The sequence below is a fragment of the Pan paniscus genome, chromosome 2 (assembly GCF_029289425.2).
Source record: "Pan paniscus chromosome 2, NHGRI_mPanPan1-v2.0_pri, whole genome shotgun sequence".
NCBI lineage: Eukaryota > Metazoa > Chordata > Mammalia > Primates > Hominidae > Pan > Pan paniscus.
In genome coordinates this window covers 52,419,650-52,440,420 of record NC_085926.1, presented here as the reverse complement: position 1 = coordinate 52,440,420, position 20,771 = coordinate 52,419,650, and the positions used below count along the sequence as shown (strand labels likewise).

The 20,771-nt window shown below is 54.8% G+C and overlaps 1 protein-coding gene across 2 annotated transcripts; it reads left to right on the top strand.

Moving 5' to 3' along the window:
* The first annotated feature begins 211 nt into the window (after positions 1-211).
* On the top strand, positions 212-11,852 carry SEMA3G (semaphorin 3G). Of its 2 annotated transcripts, none has more exons than XM_003818759.5 (16): positions 212-411; positions 2,233-2,393; positions 2,519-2,581; positions 2,835-2,954; positions 3,230-3,320; positions 3,449-3,565; positions 3,730-3,875; positions 4,091-4,205; positions 4,316-4,385; positions 4,618-4,762; positions 5,041-5,272; positions 5,368-5,459; positions 6,178-6,219; positions 6,940-7,168; positions 7,473-7,612; positions 9,066-11,852. In XM_003818759.5, exons 1-16 carry the CDS (start codon positions 297-299, stop codon positions 9,534-9,536), a joined length of 2,349 nt encoding a protein of 782 aa, XP_003818807.2. In that variant the 5' UTR covers positions 212-296; the 3' UTR covers positions 9,537-11,852. The 2 variants fall into 2 exon arrangements, with proteins under 2 accessions (XP_003818807.2, XP_008970376.2); XM_008972128.3 differs by having other exon boundaries at positions 232-411; positions 2,277-2,393.
* The last annotated feature ends 8,919 nt before the right edge of the window (positions 11,853-20,771 follow it).

Below are 20,771 nucleotides of genomic sequence, written 5' to 3'. Positions count from 1 at the left end.
TGGACATTTCTGTACACATGGCCTGTGCCCTAGCTGGGAAGATCTTCCCAATGGGGAGCTGGCCAGTGTGGCACAAAAGCCTGCACTGGGCCAACAAGGTGGAAGGAGAAGCGGCAGGTGGACGGCAAGGCCCCAGCCTCCTTCTCTCCTCCGCCCCTCTTCCCGCCCAGGACTGGGTGGAGCCACTGCCTTATAAGTGGTGGCCTGGTGGCAGCAGAGCAAACTACAACCGGCGGCCAGCGGGACCAGAGGGCGGCTCTGCAGGCAGGCAGCAGCGGTGCCCTCAGTTCCCCAGCATGGCCCCCTCGGCCTGGGCCATTTGCTGGCTGCTAGGGGGCCTCCTGCTCCATGGGGGTAGCTCTGGCCCCAGCCCCGGCCCCAGTGTGCCCCGCCTGCGGCACTCCTACCGAGGTACCAGCCCCTGCATGCCCTGTTTGTGTGCATGTGCCGTTTGTGTGCGTGCGCTCTGTTTGGGTGCATGTGCCGTGTTTGTGTGCCTGTGCAGTGTTTGTGTGCATGTGCCCTGTTTGGGTGCATGTGCCGTGTTTGTGTGCGTGTGCCGTGTTTGTGTGCATGTGCCCTGTTTGGGTGCGTGTGCCGTGTTTGTGTGCGTGTGCCGAGTTTGTGTGCGTGTGCCGTGTTTGTGTGCGTGTGCCGTGTTTGGGTGCGTGTGCCCTGTTTGTGTGCGTGTGCCCTGTTTGGGTGGCTTGGGCTCTTGGGTGCCTGGCCAGCTGTAGGGGAGGGAGCCTCTCCCTGCACAGCTCTCGGGGAGTGGGAGGGAGGCAGGTCCTGGGAGACAGGACCAGGGTGGCGGTGGGAAGGACCTGACGGGGAGTGCTGAGAAAGGGACAGATGGAGACCCTGAGAGAGCTCAATAAAGATGGGGAGGAGACAGAGGAAGGGACCAGGCAGGGGAGAGTGACAGAGAGGGTGGGGCTGAAGGGTCTGTCTGGGCTCAACTGGCACTTTTTGCCCAGGGTGGCCAACGGGAGAGCAGGCAGCATGCTATCCGTTGGTCCTGGGGCCACAGAGAAGGGGAGGACCCCCCTTGCAGCCCACTTCCCAGAGTGGGCTTGTTCATGTGCTCCTGCACCCAAGAAGCGCCCCAGCCCAGGGGGAGTTTCACCTCCCCTTTTTGCACATCCCAGCCTGGGGGTTCCTGTGTTCTACCCTAGACATGTGAGCCGGCTCAGGCCTCCATGGATGGGCCCAGGGAAGGCCCGAGACAGGCTCTTGGCAGATCCTTCCTGAGGAAACCAGAGGGGTGACCACCTTCCCCTGGGAAGCCCGGTCTGCTGGGGGAGATGGCGCTCGTCCCTGGAGAGGCTGAGGGGAATGTGGTCTTGTTCCGGGAGCTGTGGTTTTGCGGGGAGGTCAGACTACTAGAAAAAGCCCCAAATAGGGAAAGTTCCCCAAGGTACTGTCATCCATGGAGGGCTTCCCGGAAGAGGCCGTTGATGAGTTTTGGGGGTGGAATGGGTGTTGGGTAGAGGTGCTTCTGTAGGGAAGGCATAGGACACTCTGGGCCTTCCCAAAGGTGGCCAGCACCCCCTTCCTGCCACATCCTACTGCCCCCATTACCTCCACCTCCCCAGCCAAGCCCGGAGGACCTACCTCAGGATCTTCAACTCCTGGGACCGATGTCCCCAGACAGCTCCCTGCTCTCATCTCTGGGGTGGGATAGCCAGCATCTATGGGGAGAAAATTGTCTTTGGCCACATCCCTGGACTGGAGGTGGGAGCCCTTCCTGGCCATACCTGCCCTTTTCTGCACCCAGGCCATTGCCAGGGGTCCCCTCTGCTGGGAACAGTTTCGCCTGCTGGCCCACCCTCCAGCTGAGTCAGGCGGCCTGCAAAGACTCCCGCCCTTCCTCCAGGATCTTCCAGCACTTTGCTCTAGTTTCTGCTGGTTGGGGCCTTCTTCCCTGGGGACTGGGTAGGGCACAGATGGGACAGTGGGAAGATGTTAGCTGCATGATGAAGGGCTAAGGAATGGAGGGGTGGGAGGTAGGCCCCAGGGTAGGCTGGGCCAGGTGGGAGGCTCTGAGCCTCCCGTCCCACCTGTCCCCAGGAGCCATGGTCCGAAAGCCTTCCAGCACCATGTGGATGGAAACATTTTCCAGATGTGAGTGTGCCAGGGGTGGATGCTCAGCCGGGGCCTCCACCTCCACTCCTTGGCTGGGGAACTAGGCTGAGCTGTGGCCCTGATCCGCCTCCCCATACATCCTCCTAGACCTCCTGTCTGCCAACCGCTCTGCCATCTTTCTGGGCCCCCAGGGCTCCCTGAACCTCCAGGCCATGTACCTAGATGAGTATCGAGACCGCCTCTTTCTGGGTGGCCTGGACGCCCTCTACTCTCTGCGGCTGGACCAGGCATGGCCAGATCCCCGGGAGGTGAGCTGGACTGGCAGGGAAGAGGGTCTGTTTGAGAACTGGGCACCTCCAGATGGGAGGCCAGATGGGAAAACTGAGCCTGTGAGATCAGGGGAGGACCTGAGGTCAGCGGGGCTGTGTTCCAGGTCCTGTGGCCACCGCAGCCAGGACAGAGGGAGGAGTGTGTTCGAAAGGGAAGAGATCCTTTGGTGAGTGCTGTCGGGAGGGATGGTCCCCCGACCTGACACCCTGCCCTGACCCCCAGGACAATCCGTGACCACGCCCCAGGTACCTCTACCAGGGGCATTTGGAGCAGATCTTGAGGGCTTTTGAAGGTCTGCTGGGAATGTCACACCCACCCCCTCCCCAGAGCTGACTGCCAGACAGGGCTGAGCCTTGGGCCCCAAGGAGATGGTGGGCACCCCCTCTCACCCCTCAACCACCCCCTCCTTCTCCCCGCAGACAGAGTGCGCCAACTTCGTGCGGGTGCTACAGCCTCACAACCGGACCCACCTGCTAGCCTGTGGCACTGGGGCCTTCCAGCCCACCTGTGCCCTCATCACAGTTGGCCACCGTGGGGAGGTGAGCCTGGGCCAGGCCCCACAAGGGACTGGGAGGCAGTGACATTTCCTCCCTGCTGCCTGAACATTCCCATTGAGCCTGGGTAGGGACAGAGGGGCAGGGGCCTGAAAGGCGCCTTTGTGTTGGGGAGCTGACCCCATTAGAGGGGCCCTGGATGAGGACGCCTTCCGCCCACCCCCGCTCTCTGGCCGCACGCGAGGGCTCCTGCTTGGGTGTGGGCTGCTGGTGCTTCTCTCCCAGGTGACGCCCCTCCCTCCCTCTCTCCCTCCCACTAGCATGTGCTCCACCTGGAGCCTGGCAGTGTGGAAAGCGGCCGGGGGCGGTGCCCTCACGAGCCCAGCCGTCCCTTTGCCAGCACCTTCATAGGTGGGTGATGCCCAGGCCAGGGTGAGAACAGGGAGGGTGGCAGCTGGCCTATGTCACTGGGAAGGGAGGGACCCGGCTGCTGGGCCTGGGCCTCCTCCCCTGACTCTGTTCCCCAAACCCCACCCCAGACGGGGAGCTGTACACGGGTCTCACCGCTGACTTCCTGGGGCGAGAGGCCATGATCTTCCGAAGTGGAGGTCCTCGGCCAGCTCTGCGTTCCGACTCTGACCAGAGTCTCTTGCACGGTGAGGCCTGCCCCTGGAACTGGCAGGGGTGAAGAGGCTACCTTCCCAGCTAGGACACCAGCCTCCAGTGGGAGTCCCCTGCCCCATTCCTCTCCCCACTGGGTTCTACTCCCATCCTCCCCTGTGGGGCCCCTCCACCCAGCATGACCCTGTCACCCTTCCAGACCCCCGGTTTGTGATGGCCGCCCGGATCCCTGAGAACTCTGACCAGGACAATGACAAGGTGTACTTCTTCTTCTCGGAGACGGTCCCCTCGCCCGATGGTGGCTCGAACCATGTCACTGTCAGCCGCGTGGGCCGCGTCTGCGTGGTAAGAGCTGGGAAGGGGTGGTGAGGTTCAAGTCCCTGCTACACCCTCCCATTCCCAGACCTTTCTCCCCCCACCCCTGGCCAGCAGTAGGGAAACTGAGGCAAGGATGCAAAGCTGACATGCATACCTCTCCCTGAGTGGGTGAGGGTAGAAGAGTGGATGGTGGGACCCATCCTCGTGGGGCCCAAGCCTGACTCTGGCCCCTTATCCTGCAGAATGATGCTGGGGGCCAGCGGGTGCTGGTGAACAAATGGAGCACTTTCCTCAAGGCCAGGCTGGTCTGCTCAGTGCCCGGCCCTGGTGGTGCCGAGACCCACTTTGACCAGCTAGGTGAGGGCCTGGCCAAGCAGGCCTAGGGCTCGGGAGTGGGGATGGCTGAGAGCTGGTGAGTCAGGGCATTGGCGGTGGCCATGACACTCATACTCCTTTCTCTACCCCAGAGGATGTGTTCCTGCTGTGGCCCAAGGCCGGGAAGAGCCTCGAGGTGTACACGCTGTTCAGCACCGTCAGGTGGGCACACCCAGCACCCCGGCCTTGCGATGGGCCCCTGTCTTTGTCCCTGATTCGGTGACCTGTGACTGTATTCTCTGACTCTCTCTTTGCCTTTGCCTTGGGGTCTTTGCTTTTCGGAGTCTCTGCTTGCTGCAGGCACTGTCACCCTCTGTCCTTCCCATGGAACGAGGCCGTTCCCTTCTTGTCCTTGATGGCCACTCTGGCCTGACTGTCCCATGTGCCCCGGCAGTGCCGTGTTCCAGGGCTTCGCCGTCTGTGTGTACCACATGGCAGACATCTGGGAGGTCTTCAACGGGCCCTTTGCCCACCGAGATGGGCCTCAGCACCAGTGGGGGCCCTATGGGGGCAAGGTGCCCTTCCCTCGCCCCGGCGTGGTGAGTATCTGCTGGGGCCAGGCCAGGGAAGCGAGGCCTGAGCAGATGTGGGGAAGGGCTCCTTGGAGTGGCCTCATGTCCCCATGCACCCCCACGGCAGCGGACGTTGGCCAAGCCTGGGCTCCAGAGGGCCTGGGTGGGGTGGGGTGGGTGTAGTGGGAGAGGACAGCCCTCCTGCAGTGAGAGAGGTCCCCCTGGTTGGGGTGGAAACAGACTGGCGGTGGAGGGTGTGTGCTGTCTCAGGATACTTCAGGCACTCCCTTCCCTGCTGCCCACAGTGCCCCAGCAAGATGACCGCACAGCCAGGACGGCCTTTTGGCAGCACCAAGGACTACCCAGATGAGGTGCTGCAGTTTGCCCGAGCCCACCCCCTCATGTTCTGGCCTGTGCGGCCTCGGCATGGCCGCCCTGTCCTTGTCAAGACCCACCTAGCCCAGCAGCTACACCAGATCGTGGTGGACCGCGTGGAGGCAGAGGATGGGACCTACGATGTCATTTTCCTGGGGACTGGTAGGACAGCTGAGCAAGGGTGGCCAGGCTGGAGAGGGGTGTGGGGTCTCTGGCTGTCCCCCCCTGTCCCGCTGACCCCTCCTCCCTGGCCCCAGACTCAGGCTCTGTGCTCAAAGTCATCGCCCTCCAGGCAGGGGGCTCAGCTGAACCTGAGGAAGTGGTTCTGGAGGAGCTCCAGGTGTTTAAGGTAAGCAAGGGGCTGATGGAAGGGTCCCTCCAAGCCCCATCTCTGGGTCTGAGCCTGGCTACAGGGATGCAGGAGCAAGCCCAGTAGGGAGCCAGCCTGTCTTTACTGAATTTGCAGCTGGCAGGATGCTGGGGAGGGGGTGCAGAAAGAGATGCCCCCGCTCCACCCCGCACCTCCGCTGTGGCAGAGGCCTCGCAGCCACTTATGAATGACTGGAGGCCCAGAGCTACAGCCTGTGAGCTGAAAGTGCCTGGGGTGCTGGGAGGGATGGTCAAGGGAAGCAACCCTCTGCAAACCCCTGTAGGACTCAAGTTGCAAGGAGGAGATGGTTGAGACCCCAAGGCCCTTAGATGTTCTCTTGGCCCCTCTAGAGACTCAGGAAGGGGGTCGTCTGTGTTTGAGGGCCTGTTGTGCCTCCTGGACCTGAGCTGGGTAATTTGGGACAGCTGCCTCATTGCTGGGGAACAGGCTGAGAGAGGGGACACTCTAGCTCTGTGCTTTCAGTCAAGCCTCCTGCTTGGAGGCCAGCCATGACCAGGGGGCCTTTCTTGTAACCCATCGTCTGGGAAAGACTGTCTAGCCTTAGCTGCCAGGGAGTGCAAGACCCAGCCTGGGAGCTAGGTGGTTCCCACCCCAGGGTTGGAGGAGACTGAAAGCAGGGGTGCAGGGGCAGGTCTTGGTCCACCCCACCCACACTGAGACCCTTCTTCTTCCCCAGGTGCCAACACCTATCACCGAAATGGAGATCTCTGTCAAAAGGGTAAGAACAGCTGCCACCCTCCTCTTGGACCCCCCTTCTGCCCCTGCTCCGCAGCCTCCTCCTCTGCCCCTGCTCCACAGCCTCCTCGAGCTCCACTGTAGTCTGGGGAAAGCTGTGCTGAGGCAGGCCTGATTCGCCCCTGCAACAAGTGGCCAGTGGGCACTGGAGGCACCGAGTAAGTGGGGCCATGTCCAGATAAGGGGATAGTCACAAAGGCCAGTTCCTAAGGGAGGCAAAAGTGTGCCTGAAAACACAAAATCCAGATGTTAAGTCCAACAAGGCCACTTTTTAGAGGCCTACTATATTTGCCAAGTGGCAAAACCCGTCTCCCCATATTTATCTGCTCCAGTGTATCTTTGTGTAAATCCTAACTTTCGTGCAAGGATTGCTTAAAGCAAGGTGCACCTCTAAGGTCAGGGACAACTCAGGATAAAGTCCCCTGGGATAGAGGGCAAAGGTCAGCACCTGGGAGGGCCTGGAGAAGCCCCTTAGAGAAAACATCCCAGGTCTTGGTTCTCCTCCATCCCTTCTGTGTCCTGGCACAGAATCTGGTATGCAGCAGATGGGTGATAAACACTTTTTGTTTTTTGAATGAATCCAAGAGGTTCTGGAAGACTTCCTGCAAGTGGCAGGGGTCTCAGGAAGCTGAGGGGCTGAGAGCCTGGCTGCGTGTGGGCGAAGCCTGGGCTCACCTCAGGCTCTGCTTCTGTCCCTCCCCAGCAAATGCTATACGTGGGCTCTCGGCTGGGTGTGGCCCAGCTGCGGCTGCACCAATGTGAGACTTACGGCACTGCCTGTGCAGAGTGCTGCCTGGCCCGGGACCCATACTGTGCCTGGGATGGTGCCTCCTGTACCCACTACCGCCCCAGCCTTGGCAAGCGCCGGTTCCGCCGGCAGGACATCCGGCACGGCAACCCTGCCCTGCAGTGCCTGGGCCAGAGCCAGGAAGGTGAGTGGTGGCAGGTGGGAGGGCCCAGACTGGGCTGGAACTCACCCCTGTGGCCCGGCTCCACCCCTGTGAAGTGCATTCTCAGATTGGTCTTGTCATGACGGATAGTCCTCAGTTTCCCTCTCTGTGTAGCTCCTGCTAGTGCATGGAAGCAGGGTCTTTGGACACAGTGGCTGGCTTGGGAATCCACGCATGCCTAAGTTCTTGTCATACTAGTGGGGCTCCTGAGCTGTGGTGTCAGGTGGTGGCACTGGGATCTGGGTCCCATAGTTCCCAAGCTGAGCCAACCTCTGCCTCTCTCCAGAAGAGGCAGTGGGACTTGTGGCAGCCACCATGGTCTACGGCACGGAGCACAATAGCACCTTCCTGGAGTGCCTGCCCAAGTCTCCCCAGGCTGCTGTGCGCTGGCTCTTGCAGAGGCCAGGGGATGAGGGGCCTGACCAGGTGAGTGAGGAGACCCCTGCCTCTAGCCTCTGTGTGTCCTGAGGTCACCTCCCATCCTGAACCCCAAGACCTGAGCCCCAGAAAGGGGTTCTGGGGGGAATCTGCCAAGATTAACCTAAAAAAAGTTTGTATTAGGCTCCTGGGGTGCCTAGAAGGAGGTGCCCTATTTTTGCCTTTTGGGAATGCCCAGGCCAGATGTGGCTGGAACTCCCCCAGTCTGAGGGGTGGGTGATGGAAGAGAGAGAAGAGGGTCTGGGCAGGCCAGTAAGTCTTCCATGTTTACACACATGGCTCATCTTTGAAGGATTCTCTTCTCCAGGGGTTCTTGGTTCTCTTCTGCCCCAGGCAGGGGAGGGGGCTGTGCCCTGGGCCCAGGACTAGGCTTCAGAACCTCCCTATGCTACACACACACAACAGAAGAGAACCTTCTGGGTCCCTAACCACTGGTCCTTGCCCTCCACCCTCAAAGCCTGGCCCCACACTTCCTCCCTGGAGTCCAGCTGTCTGCTCAGGCCCTCTCCTCCCCCATCCGGAAAGGTCTATCAACCCCAGGGATGGTTTAAGTCTGGGGCCTGAGGATGGGCATTGGCCGGGGCAGGGAAGGGGAGGGGCAGGAGTGGATTGATTACAGGAGGGGCTCTCCCTCCAGCCTGGGAACTGGGGGAGGCCAGCCTTGGGCCAGCTGTTGGGCTGGGCACTGAGAAGATTCCCCAGGGGAGGAGGGGAGCAATAAGATGGTGTTTCACAACACTAGCTAATGGCTCAAGCAATCCACCCCCAACACACAGATGTGCAGACTAAAACCCACACAGGGTCCAGGCCAGAGGCGGGCTGGGATCAGGGCGGCACTTCCACTTCCCACGCTGTGATGGGCGATCAGCCCACCCTGGGCTGGGGCTGTCAGCTCGCACCGTTGGGGGAGTGAACGGTTCAGACCAGGATGGGAAGGCCGTGTGTGTGTCTCTGTGTGTGTGTGCGTGCATGTGCATGTGTGCGTGGGCGCACGCACATTGTATGTGTGTAGCATAGGGAGTTTCTGAAGCCCAGTTCTGGGCCCGGGGGCACAGCCCCTCCCTTGAGAAAAGCCTGTAGATGGGATGGTACCTCCAGAAGGGCTAAGGGGATAACATCTTAGCCCCTCTGTTCCTTGGGAATGTGTGCCAGGGCCCTCCGAGGCCAAGATTGGAGTCCTCTGACTAAGGGAGAAACCAGCCAGTCAAATCCTTGAGAAGGCCCCTTCCTGGGCTATGGGAAGGTGAGGCCCCACCTGAATTAGCTGGTGGTCTAGAGGAGGCCCAGACTGCCACGCTGCTGGTCCCCTCCTGGGAAGGGGAGAATAGGGCAAGAAGTGCCCAGGCACTGGGCCCCAAGGATGGCAGAAAAGCTGGGGCAGAGAAGCCGATGGTAAACTCCCACCTTGCACCCTACTCACGCCCTCCTGCCCGCATGGCAGGTGAAGACGGACGAGCGAGTCTTGCACACGGAGCGGGGGCTGCTGTTCCGCAGGCTCAGCCGTTTCGATGCGGGCACCTACACCTGCACCACTCTGGAGCATGGCTTCTCCCAGACTGTGGTCCGCCTGGCTCTGGTGGTGATTGTGGCCTCACAGCTGGACAACCTGTTCCCTCCGGAGCCAAAGCCAGAGGAGCCCCCAGCCCGGGGAGGCCTGGCTTCCACCCCACCCAAGGCCTGGTACAAGGACATCCTGCAGCTCATTGGCTTCGCCAACCTGCCCCGGGTGGATGAGTACTGTGAGCGCGTGTGGTGCAGGGGCACCACGGAATGCTCAGGCTGCTTCCGGAGCCGGAGCCGGGGCAAGCAGGCCAGGGGCAAGAGCTGGGCAGGGCTGGAGCTAGGCAAGAAGATGAAGAGCCGGGTGCATGCCGAGCACAATCGGACGCCCCGGGAGGTGGAGGCCACGTAGAAGGGGGCAGAGGAGGGGTGGTCAGGATGGGCTGGGGGGCCCACTAGCAGCCCCCAGCATCTCCCACCCACCCAGCTAGGGCAGAGGGGTCAGGATGTCTGTTTGCCTCTTAGAGACAGGTGTCTCTGCCCCCACACCGCTACTGGGCCACCTGCAGAAAAGACTGGGGTCTAATGGAGGGGCTGGGTTCTTGAAGCCTGTTCCCTGCCCTTCTCTGTGCTCTTAGACCCAGCTGGAGCCAGCACCCTCTGGCTGCTGGCAGCCCCAAGGGATCTGCCATTTGTTCTCAGAGATGGCCTGGCTTCCGCAGCACATTTCCGGGTGTGCCCAGAGGCAAGAGGGTTGGGTGGTTCTTTCCCAGCCTACAGAACAATGGCCATTCTGAGTGACCCTCAGAGTGGGTGTGTGGGTGCGTCTAGGGGGTATCCCGGTAGGGGGCCCGCAGGGAGCCAGAGGAGGGTGGAAATGGCCTCTAAGCTAGCACCCCGTAAGAAGAGCCTACCTGACCGACTTGGGGAGGGAACACAGAGGTGTTGGGAAGATGGAGCAACAATGCACCTCCCCTCCTGTCGCGCCGTGATATCTTGGTGGCTCCCTGCCACTGCCCACCGCCTCTTCTCCATCTGAGAATCACAGAGAGGTGTAGATAATCTAGAGGCATAGACCGCTAGAGCCCCCAGGGATCTGGGGTGGTCAGGGCTCAGGCTTCACTTTGTAAACCAGGTGGGGGCATCTCACAGCCTGACTTCCCTTCCCCAGGCCAGGGTTGCTGGGATGCCTGCCCCTCCTGAGAGGACCCCCTCCCCATTGTCAGGCTCTCCATGTCCACGAGCGGGGAGGGGTGGGTTCTGGGGCATTGTTGTCCCTTGTGTCTGTGGACTAGAGATAGGGTTGGGGAGCTGGGGAAGGGTGCAGGCGGGAAGAGTGGGCTGTCTTTCCCAGGGTGATGCAAGCATGCCGCAGCCCTGGAGGCTGGGAATGTGGAGGCTCTGTGAGCCCTGCAGCCCTCAGAATCAGGGCCAGGGATGCAGAAGATTGAGAGGATATGGAGATGGAGAGAGGGCGGGAGACCCTTAGGATAGACTGTGGGACCCAGGCAGGAACAGGTGTCCACAAGAACTCAGGATGGCATCAGTTAGCTCAGAAGCCACCTGGAAGACCCAGTGTTTCCATCTCTGGAATCTCTGTTTTATGCTAAATGGATTTAGGAAGACTGTTTTTCTTTTAAGGGGGAAAACAAGGTAGAGAAAAAGACGAAGAAGTGTAAGTCCCGCTGATTCTCGGGGGTAAGGCTCGGATGGCAAGGACGCGTTCTGCCTGGGCATGTAGGGGAGGTGTTTTTGCCATCACCAGTTTCTCAGGCTGGGGAGCACAGAGGGGAGGAGGAGGACTAAATGAAAAGTTGTTCCCAGCCTGCACATGAACACATTCATGACACACAAAACTGACTGGAAGGAGATAAGAGCACTGGGTTTGAGATTCCCTCCATTAAAACAACCAAGACAAAGAAAGGAGGGGAAAAAAAGATAAAAAGCAAGCCAGGGTTCCCTGCCCTATTGAAACTCAAACCCAGACTGCCTTGGGTTTTATCTTTCCCTTACCCCTGGCACCTCCAGAGAACTGGGACCTGAAATAGTCCCTCCTTTCTCCCCTTTGACCATGTAATAAATGAACCAGAAGCACTGAGATTAACCTATCAACGCCCTGAGAAGCCTTCCGGCCTGCGGTGCTGTCTGCTGGGAGGTCAGCTGGTCAAGGCAGAGGAGGAGAGGAGGAAAGGATGGGGGCTGAAGAGCAGAAGGGAGGGGAGACAGAGGGGATTAAAGAGGGGAGGAGAGAGTGCAGAGCTCCAGGAAAGGGTATCAGAGCTGCAGCCAGCTCTGCCCTCTACCCTAGGGAGGCCAGAAAGACACAAACAGCCCTCCGGGCCTTTACGCTGGACTCTGGCTTGGCAGGCTCCAGGCAGGGTCCTCTGGGAAGTTACTCTAGAAAACGAAGGGAGGAGGAGCACAAGATCCTCAGCAACGAACACCTGCACTTAGAAAAAGTGGACAGCTTCTGCCAACCACACCCTACCCATGGTACTGTATGCTACTAACTCCTGGAAACGCCCCGTAAATGCAAGTTGTTTTTGTATTTGTGTGTTGAGATGGGCCTTGTGGTTTCTCTGTTCTCAGAGCACATTTCTTGTAATTACTATTGTTATTTTTATTGTCATGACTGCCCCTGAGCTCTGGTGAGAAAAGCTGAATTTACAAGGAAAGGGATGAAGTTAATATTTGCATCACATAATTATATCATTACTGTGTATCTGTGTATTGTACTAAATGGACTGATGCTGCGCACATGAGCTGAAAATGAAGAGCCCTCCCATCCATTCCCTGAGAAAGAAGGTCACCCTGAGTGACCTCTGTTTCATGATTTCCCAAACAGGTTTTAGAGCTGGAAAAGGACTTAAAGAAAGAGACTGGGTGGTGCTTTCTAGAAAGGAGGAAGATGGGTATCAGGGGAAGGAAGGAGTTAGAGGGCTTTGTCTACAAAGCCGAGATTGCTCATTAAATGAGGAACATCCTGGCCTGTGGGCTTGTAAGACTGACCTTCTTGGGACTTCAGGAGGATCTTGAACTAAAAGAAAAAAAAAAAACATTGGCAAAGGGCAGCTGGGCCCGTAGGCAGCTCTGCTCCTTTTTCACAACAACACTTGACATTTGTCACAGTGACACTTGGCATGGTTCCTGCCTTCATCCCAAGCCACATACCAATGGATATTAAGTCCTCATGGCTGGGGGACTGGGGCTGTGCTGTGGGGGCTGTGGCTTCTGGAAAGGAGGGGAGGCCCCGAACATCTGACCTATTGGGCACACTGCAGGAGGTCCGTCTGGGCATGGCTCCCACTCCCCACTGACATCAACACCCCAGCCCAAAGAGCAGAATCCACTGATGCTGGAGGAAGATGGAAGGGTCATAACCCCACCTTCCCAGGGAGACTTCCCTGGGCCTCTTGCCTGAACAGGCCCCTCGATCCATGCTGTAGACTAGGGGTCTTAACAGGTCAGTCATAAGTCTCATCTTGCAGTCTGGGCCCTGGAGCTGGCCTTTCCTTTTGTTCCTTGCCCCCTCCACGATCACTTAGGCCTGACAGAACCTGAAACCCTGTCACCCCACCCCAGGAAGCATCATCACCTCTGACTGAGAAGTGTCACCAGGGCACCCACCTGGCACAGTGTGCTGGGCTGGGAAGGGTGTGCGAAGGCGGCCTCCAGAGCCCCCTTCTTCCCTCATGCATCACTCTCCCGAGGGTGGTCCGGAAGACCCCTCTGGACCAGACCCCTTCCTGGTCCACACCACCTCCCCCTCCCATCTCAAGCCCTATTTCCTGCCTCAGCAATTTCAGCCTCTCTCTGTTGTCTTGTCACAGCTCTTTCCTCTGCGTCTAATGCTTCCTCTGCTCTTTGGGACTCTGTTCCATGACTTCCCAAACAGGTTTAGAGCTGGAAGGGGGCCTAGAGAATGAGACTGGCCCAGTGGTTCCAAGAGATAACTATAATCCCACGGGACCCTCCATGATCTCGTGGTCCCCGTGTTCTGCCCCTTTGGCCCTGACAGAGCTGAAATGCTGCCTGCTGGCTTGCCCTGTGAAGGCCCTGAGAAGTCCTGTGATGATCTCTTGCTAATGTGCATGCCTACTATGTGCTATGTGCTTTTCCAAAACATTTGGTTCTCTCTTTTTTTTTTCCCCATGGAGCAGCTAACATCTCATGTTTCTAACATTTTGAAGAACACACTTTAGAAAAATGTTGATTAGGTTAATTCCCTCCCTTAACATGTGAGCTTGATTAATTAGTAATTGCCTTCCCAGCCTGTAGGCTCTGGAAGCCCCAGCCTCCTGATGAAATAGCCATATCTTGGTTTCCTATGACCCTCGCCAGAGTAGACTCTGCTACCCCAGGACAGGGCTGCCAAGCGGCCAATCTGCTGCCCTTTGGGCCTGGACTGTGCTCTGTTCCCGGCTCTCGTGCTCCCATACCCAGCCTATTTCTGGCCCCTCCTGTGTCTGTCATGGTCCTCTGTGGAGGGCTAGCATTCACCCCTAGTCTGTGGCTGTCCTTCCATCCAACAGACTCGTTTCTAAGAAGGTGAGGGGCAGGGAGGAGTCAGAATAAGAGAGGAAAACAGCAGTTTCCACTTTCTCAAATGACTCCTGGGCTTTTCTTTCATTGGCTAAGCTTGGGGTCAGGTCCTAGACAGCCCTAGAATCCCCTGCTTGGAGGAATGGTCAGGTAGCAGCCCCCAAGAACCTGGTGTACCTCCAGCCAGCCTGTCCTCTTTGTGGGCTGGCAGGGGGTCCAGCTGCAGCTCCAGCCAGTTGGGCCCCAGAAGACTGGCTCACATGCCTCTGGAAATCCAGCAAACAGAGGCACCTCTGGCCAACCACATCTTAGAGCTAGGGGGTAGTTGCTCAGAAATAGCCCAATTTCCATCCCAGTTAAGGTCCCATCCCAGCCTCACCTAAGTCTTGGATTGCAGTGGGTTCTACAAGAATAAAGTTCAACACACACCAAGAACAAATTCCCAGGGTCTTCTAAGACTCTAAACTCGGAAAGAGGGACAGTGGGTAGGGCTAGGTTTGGACACAATATCTGATAAGGTTGCCAGGCACGATGGCTCACACCTGCAATGCCATCACTTTCAGAGGCTGAGGCAGGTGGATCACCTGAGGTCAGGAGTTCGAGACCAGCCTGACCAACATGGTGAAACCCCTTCTCTACTAAAAATACAAAAATTAGCTGGTGGCACACACCTGTAATCCCAGCTACTCAGGAGACTGAGGCACGAGAATCATTTGAACCCGGGAGGTAGAGGTTACAGCGAGCTGAGATCACGCCACTGTACTCCAGCCTGGGCAACAGAGCAAGACTCTGTCTCAATAAATAAATAAATAAATAAATAAATAAATAAAAATCTGATAAGGTGCCTGGGAATTGTTGGGCGCCACCCTGGCTCTCCTTCCGTACTCAGCCATCCCTCGGATGTACAGGAGACGAGGCAAGGCAGCTGTGGCCCTGTGCCCGTTCCCACTGCCCAGTCCCTGGCCCCCTTTGCTGGGGGTACCACTACTGGGCCCCTCTCCCTTAGAGACTGCATCCTAATGAAGCCTTTCACTTTCCTTGCTGGACTTCCATTAAGGAAACTCCTGGTTCCTCATGAAGCCTTTAAAAAAATTACTCTCCACTGAGGACGAGGGCTGCTGCAAAGTCTCCAGGGAGGCCGTGTAAGGGATATGGGGCTGTCTTTGGGCCAGGCCTCCAGCAGCTAGCTAATAGCCTGCACGCAGGGACACTGCTGATGGGAGGACTCAGCTGACCAGTCTTGACCTCTTTACCCCAGAGAGTATGATGACCAGAGTACCCCCTAATCCACCCAAAAGGGCCTGTTTCACTGCTGTGAGGAATGACCAGGGCAAAGGGACAGTTGCGGACTGATAGGATTCCAAAGTGACTCAACAGAGGCCTGGAACAGAGTCCAGGTGTCTACCACCAAATAGAGGGGACTGGACTCTGGACACATGAAGCCCAGATTGATGGAGGGCGAGCGGGCTCTGCTCTCACAGATGAAGGCATGGGGAATGACGTGGCATACCAGCCACTTGCTCTGTGGACATGATCTCATCTGTTCACCCCCCCCACTCCTGCCCCCAACTGATAAGAATCTGGTGATGTTTCCTGTAGTCCAAGGGTCTCAGACAATGGTGTGAACGGCTGGCCCTACTGGAAAGGACATTGTTCAGGGAAGAAAAAACAACACACCAGCACAAAGCCAGGGCAGGACCTGCTGAAATGTAAGGGCCTGTTTACAAACCCATGATTTCTAAGGGGAAGAACACAATGGAGAATTGTTTTGGCGAGGCTGGTGTCTCCTCCAGTAGGCTCCTGGGGGCTGGGGATGGCTTTGATGGTCCAGACAGGTCTCAGATGCTCTGAAAAGGATGGATACTAATGGCGCGGATGCCTTCCTGTTTATTAGGGGTGTGTGCAGGGCAGGGTCAAGAAGCCAGTTTACACCAAAGACAAGGGGAAGGGGCTCCTGGGGCTTACCCCTTCCATCTGGACCTCATGCTGTCATGTTGCTCAGGGATCCCAGGGTTAGAGCAGGTTTGCTAGGGAGAAGTGAGGGCAAGGGTTTTTTGTTTTGGGAAAAAAATCAGTTCTTCAGTTTTTCTGTCATTTTTTGGAAAAATGTACAAGCCATGACACCTTTGCAAATAGCCAGCTCCTTTGGAATGGAGCTCCCTGGCTTAGTCACTAGGGAGACTTCTCACACCTGGGGGCCCCCATGATGCTGTGACTGGGAGCACATGGGAAACTGATGCTGTCTCCCTGGGGTCAGGGCCAGTGGAGGTGCTGCTTCTCACAGCATCCTCCCACCCTGCCCATAGAGGCTAGAGCCTTTGAGCCACCATTTGAGCCACCACCCAGAGGTCCTGATGTCAGTGAGTGTGCATTCGTGTGGACAGGTACCTGTGCATGTGTGCATGTGGGAGGAGGGTGGGGCAGAAAAGGAATAGAACCATATCACACATTCCCCCTTGGGACTGGCAGTCGCCATTTTTGGTGGAGGAGAGGGCATCTGGATGCCTCTCAATGAGTAATTGGGAGACATTTTTGGTGGGTTAGGAGAGCCACTTTGGGTCTGGAGAGACTATGAAGGCAGTCTTGTCTAAGGATTTGACCTGTGAGGGGGAGCTTTCAAACTCATCTCTAACCCCAACAGGAACGTGCCTCATGAATAAACTCGAACAGATGTGTTTAGAACAATTGAGGCGCAATAAGTCTTATGTAATCCCAAAACAGAAGCAAGATTTTCATAAGCCTTTCCCAGCCTTCCAGGTCTGAGGGTTTATAATCTTCATCGACATGCTAACAGTGCCCTCTGGTGTTTGGCAGCAAAACACAGGCTTATGAATACAGGATATGGAGCATCCATCCATTCTGTAGACATTAAACTGCCTCTGAACGTGGAGTCCTGGGCCAGGCATCATGAGGGGAAGAAAGGTTAATAAGACAGACAGGTCCCTGGAGCTTCTGATCTAGCAGGAAAGACAGACCCATAACTGTAGGACAGACAGAGAATGACATGGGCTATAACAGGGGGTACAAACAGAGACAGTAAGAGTGCCTAGAGATGAAGAAGTAGCCCTTAGGCTGTGTTTAACAGGCTGAAGATGGATGCCAGGACTCTCCAGGCTGAGCACCCCAGGCCCGGGCCCAGTGTTCTGAGGCAGCCAGAGCAGAAGGCCTGTGGGTGGGATGTCCTGGGAGATGCAGCTACGGAAGGCCCTGTTTGTAGAAGGTCTTGAATGCCAATCTCAGCAGGGCCATCCTGAGCAAAGAGTTAGCACATGTTTTATGGTAACTGGCAGAAGGGAAAAGGGTGGATGTGTCAGAGAAGCAAGTGGACACAGGAAACCATGCAGACTTTTGCTGCCCATCCTATGAGGCATCAAGGTCTGAGCTGAGCACTGACAATGGGAAGGAGAGGAAGGCAAACATTTGAAAAACAGTCGAACTGACAACAAAGAGGTTGGCTGAACAGAGAGGGAAGCTGAAGGAAATTCTGAGGTTTCTGGCCTTAGTTTACGGTTCCCGTAAAGGTAATGATTAGAGGAAGGGGAGCAGGTGCTTTGGGAAAGTTTTATTTAACATCTATTTCTACTATCCCTAAGTGAACTAATTTGTCCCAGCTCCTAAGTTATGAAACAGTAATTAATTCTAATAAGACACATCAGTTATGAAAATAGGTATTAAAAATTTTAAACATGTGTTTGTCATGAAACAGCCATTTAAAAGAAGATGAGCTTGGGGCATCTTGTAGTGTCAGAAAGTAAAAAAGTGCTCAAAAACAAAACAAAACAAAACCAGACACACAGTGATGGGGATGTGTGAAAAGGACACATGAACACCCAGTGGCCAAAGCAATTTGAGCAACAAAATAAAGTATTATTACATTGTAACCCGAAGTCCAGGAGTCCATACTAAATGATTGAATAGGCTGTGCACGGTGGCTCACGCCTGTAATCCCAGCATTTTGGGGGGCCGAGGTGGGTGGATCACCTGAAGTCAGGAGTTCGAGACCAGCCTGACCAACCTGGTGAACCCCTTCTCTACTAAAAATACAAAATGCCAGGCATGGTGGCGCATGCCTGTAATCCCAGCTACTTGGGAGGCTGAGGCAGGAGAATCACTTGAAACCGGGAGGCAGAGGTTGCAGTGAGCTAAGATTGCACCACTGCACTCCAGCCTGGGCAACAAGAGCGAAACTCCGTCTCAAAAAAAAAAAAAAAAAGATTGACTAAATAAATAAGCAGGAGAGAATAAAATAGGTAAATCTCCCATGCAGAACCATTCCAAATAATTTATGTAGATACTCCATCCTCAAGGAGGAGTTGCATAAAAACCTCTATTTAACTGTGGGCTCCACATAGTGACTTCCCTTTGGAAGGTACAGTATGAAAAGAGGAAAAGCCTGGGTGCGGTGGCTCACACCTGTAACCCCAGCACTTTGGTAGGCTGAGGTGGGTGGATCTCGAGGTCAGGAGTTCGAGACCAGCCTGGCCAACATGGTGAAACCCCATCTCTACTAAAAAAAAATTAGCTGGTGTGGTGGTGCACACCTGTAATCCCAGCTACTTAGGAGGCTGAGGCAGGAGAATTGCTTGAACCCAGGAGGCGGAGGTTGCAGTGAGCCAAGATTGTACCACTGCATTCCCACCTGGGCAACAGAGTACAACTCCATCTAAAAAAAAAAAAAAAAAAAAGAAAGAAAGAAAAGAAAAGGGGGAAAAAGGGTAACTTTACAGTGGAGAAATCTGACAAAACCTACCTCAGCCAAATGATCAAAGTCAACCTCAACAGTGACAGGTCATGCTGATACTATGTAACTTTGATATGATGTGATGAAAATGGCACTTCTCCTGTGTCTTCTTCCAAAACCCATAACCCCAGTCTAATCATGAGAAAAACATCAGAACAATCCCAGTTAAGAGACACTCTGCAAAATACTTGACCAGTACTCCTCAGAAGTGTCAAGGTCTTCAGAATCAAGGGAAGTCTGCCATTCCGTCACAGCCAAGAGGAACCGAAGGAGATACGACACAGTGCAATGTGGTATCCTGGAACAGAAAAGACAAGAAAATCTCAATAAAATTTGGGCTTTAGTTAATAATGATGTATCAATATTCGTTCTTTAATTGTGACAAATTTGCTATACTAATGTGTTAATAGTAGGAGAAATTAGGTTTGGGATATATGGGGACTCTATACTATCTTTACAATGTTTCTGTAAGTCTAAAACTATTCTAAATTAAAAGCTTATTTAAGAAAGAAGCTGGCTGGGTGTGGTGGCTCACACCTGTAATTTCAGCACTTTAGGAGGCCAAGGTGGGCAGATCCCTTGAGCCCAGGAGTTCAAGACCAGCTTTGGCAACATGGTGAAACCTCATCTCTTAAAAAAAAATAAAAAAAATTAGCCAGGCATGGTGGTGCATGCCTATAGTCTTAGCTACTTGGAAGGCTCAGGTGGGAGGATTACCTGAGCCCAGGGAGGTCGGGGCAGTGAGCCATGATCATGCCACTGAACAGAGTGAGACCCTGACTCAAAAAAAAAAAAAAAAAAAGGGCTGGGTGCAGTGGCTCACGCTTGTAATCCCAGCACTTTGGGCGGCCAAGGCAGTCAGGAGTTCGAGACCAGCCTGACCAGCTTGGTGAAACCCCGTCTCTACTAAAAATACAAAATTAGCCTGGCATGGTGGTGCGTGCCTGTAATCCCAGCTACTCAGGAGGCTGAGGAAGGAGAGAATCACTTGAACCCGGGAGGCGGAGGTTGCAGTGAGCCGAGATCGCACCACTGCACTCCCGCCTGGGCAACAGAGTGAGACTCCTTCTCAAAAAAAAAAGAAAGAAAGAAAAAGAAAAGCAAAAAGAGGCCAGGCGTGGTGGCTCACACCTGGATTCTCAGCACTTTGGGAGACTGAGGTGGGTGGATCACGAGGTCAAAGAGACTCTGTCTCAAAAAAAAAAAAAAAAAAAAAAAAAGAAGCCAGTTATTTAGTGGAGAATGACTGATTAGGCCCAGATGAAGAATAGAACATTTCAAAGTTGGACTTTCCAGCCTATAAAAATAGGGTTGGCTATTAACATCAGTGGAGACTAAAAATACAAAGAGTAAGAAATAGTTAATAGCTGTGTGTGTGTGTGTGTGTGTGTGTGTGTATGCATGCACTGTCGTGTTAGCTAAGCAAGTACCCACAAAGCCAACTGTACACAGAGGTAGGGCAGCTGACATCTAGGTGACAAAAACTGCCCCCTCCCAAGCTCCCTTTCTACCCACTGAAGCTAAAGTCGAGAGGGCACTGTTAGGGGCCATTACTCTCAGTTAAGATAGTGTTTCTCACACTTGAGTATACAAATAGACTCCTTAAGAAAAGATATTAATACTACCACAGATCCCTAAAAATATGCCTGGTGACCCAAGTTACAGAAACTCTAGGTTTAGAACTAAAGTCTTAATCTAAGGAGCATCTTTCCGTTGTGAATTATCACTGCAAGAGTTGAATCTTTAGAATGGGTTAAATATTGTGTTTTATATGAAAGCTCACAATTAAAAAATGTTCCTGTTACTTGCAGAGCTCTGACAAAATTTCCCTGGACGCCCGGATAAGCAAGGATAGCATTGAGTGGTCAAACCCAAGAGAAAGGAAATGAAGAAAAAGGGCATAATTGTGGGAAGCCCTAGGAGGACAGCTGTGCAGGAGCTCTAGGAGCAGCCAGCCCTGGAGGAGGCGGCTCTGGGAGGCAGGTCTTCAGGAAAAGAAGTCCAGCTGATAGTGATCTGATGCCTGGTCTATGAGGAAAATTGCATTTTGAGACATTTTGTTGATCATTTGCAACATTTCAGAAGAATTAGCAATAGGTATATACCAAAAAAGAAGCAATTATTAATTTCAGAAAAAAACATTGTACAAAAGAGGAAAGGTAATCATAGTGTACTGCCTGGCTCAGTGGCAAACAGTATTTCTAGCATCATAATAATATAAACATTGAAAGTTAACAAAAATTGTGATACAATTATCTGAGGTGAACGAAAACGGGAAGATTATGTTTTTTTAATTTAATTTTGAGACAGCGTTTTGCTCTGTTACCCAGGCTGGAGAGCAGTGGCGCGATCTCAGCTAACTGC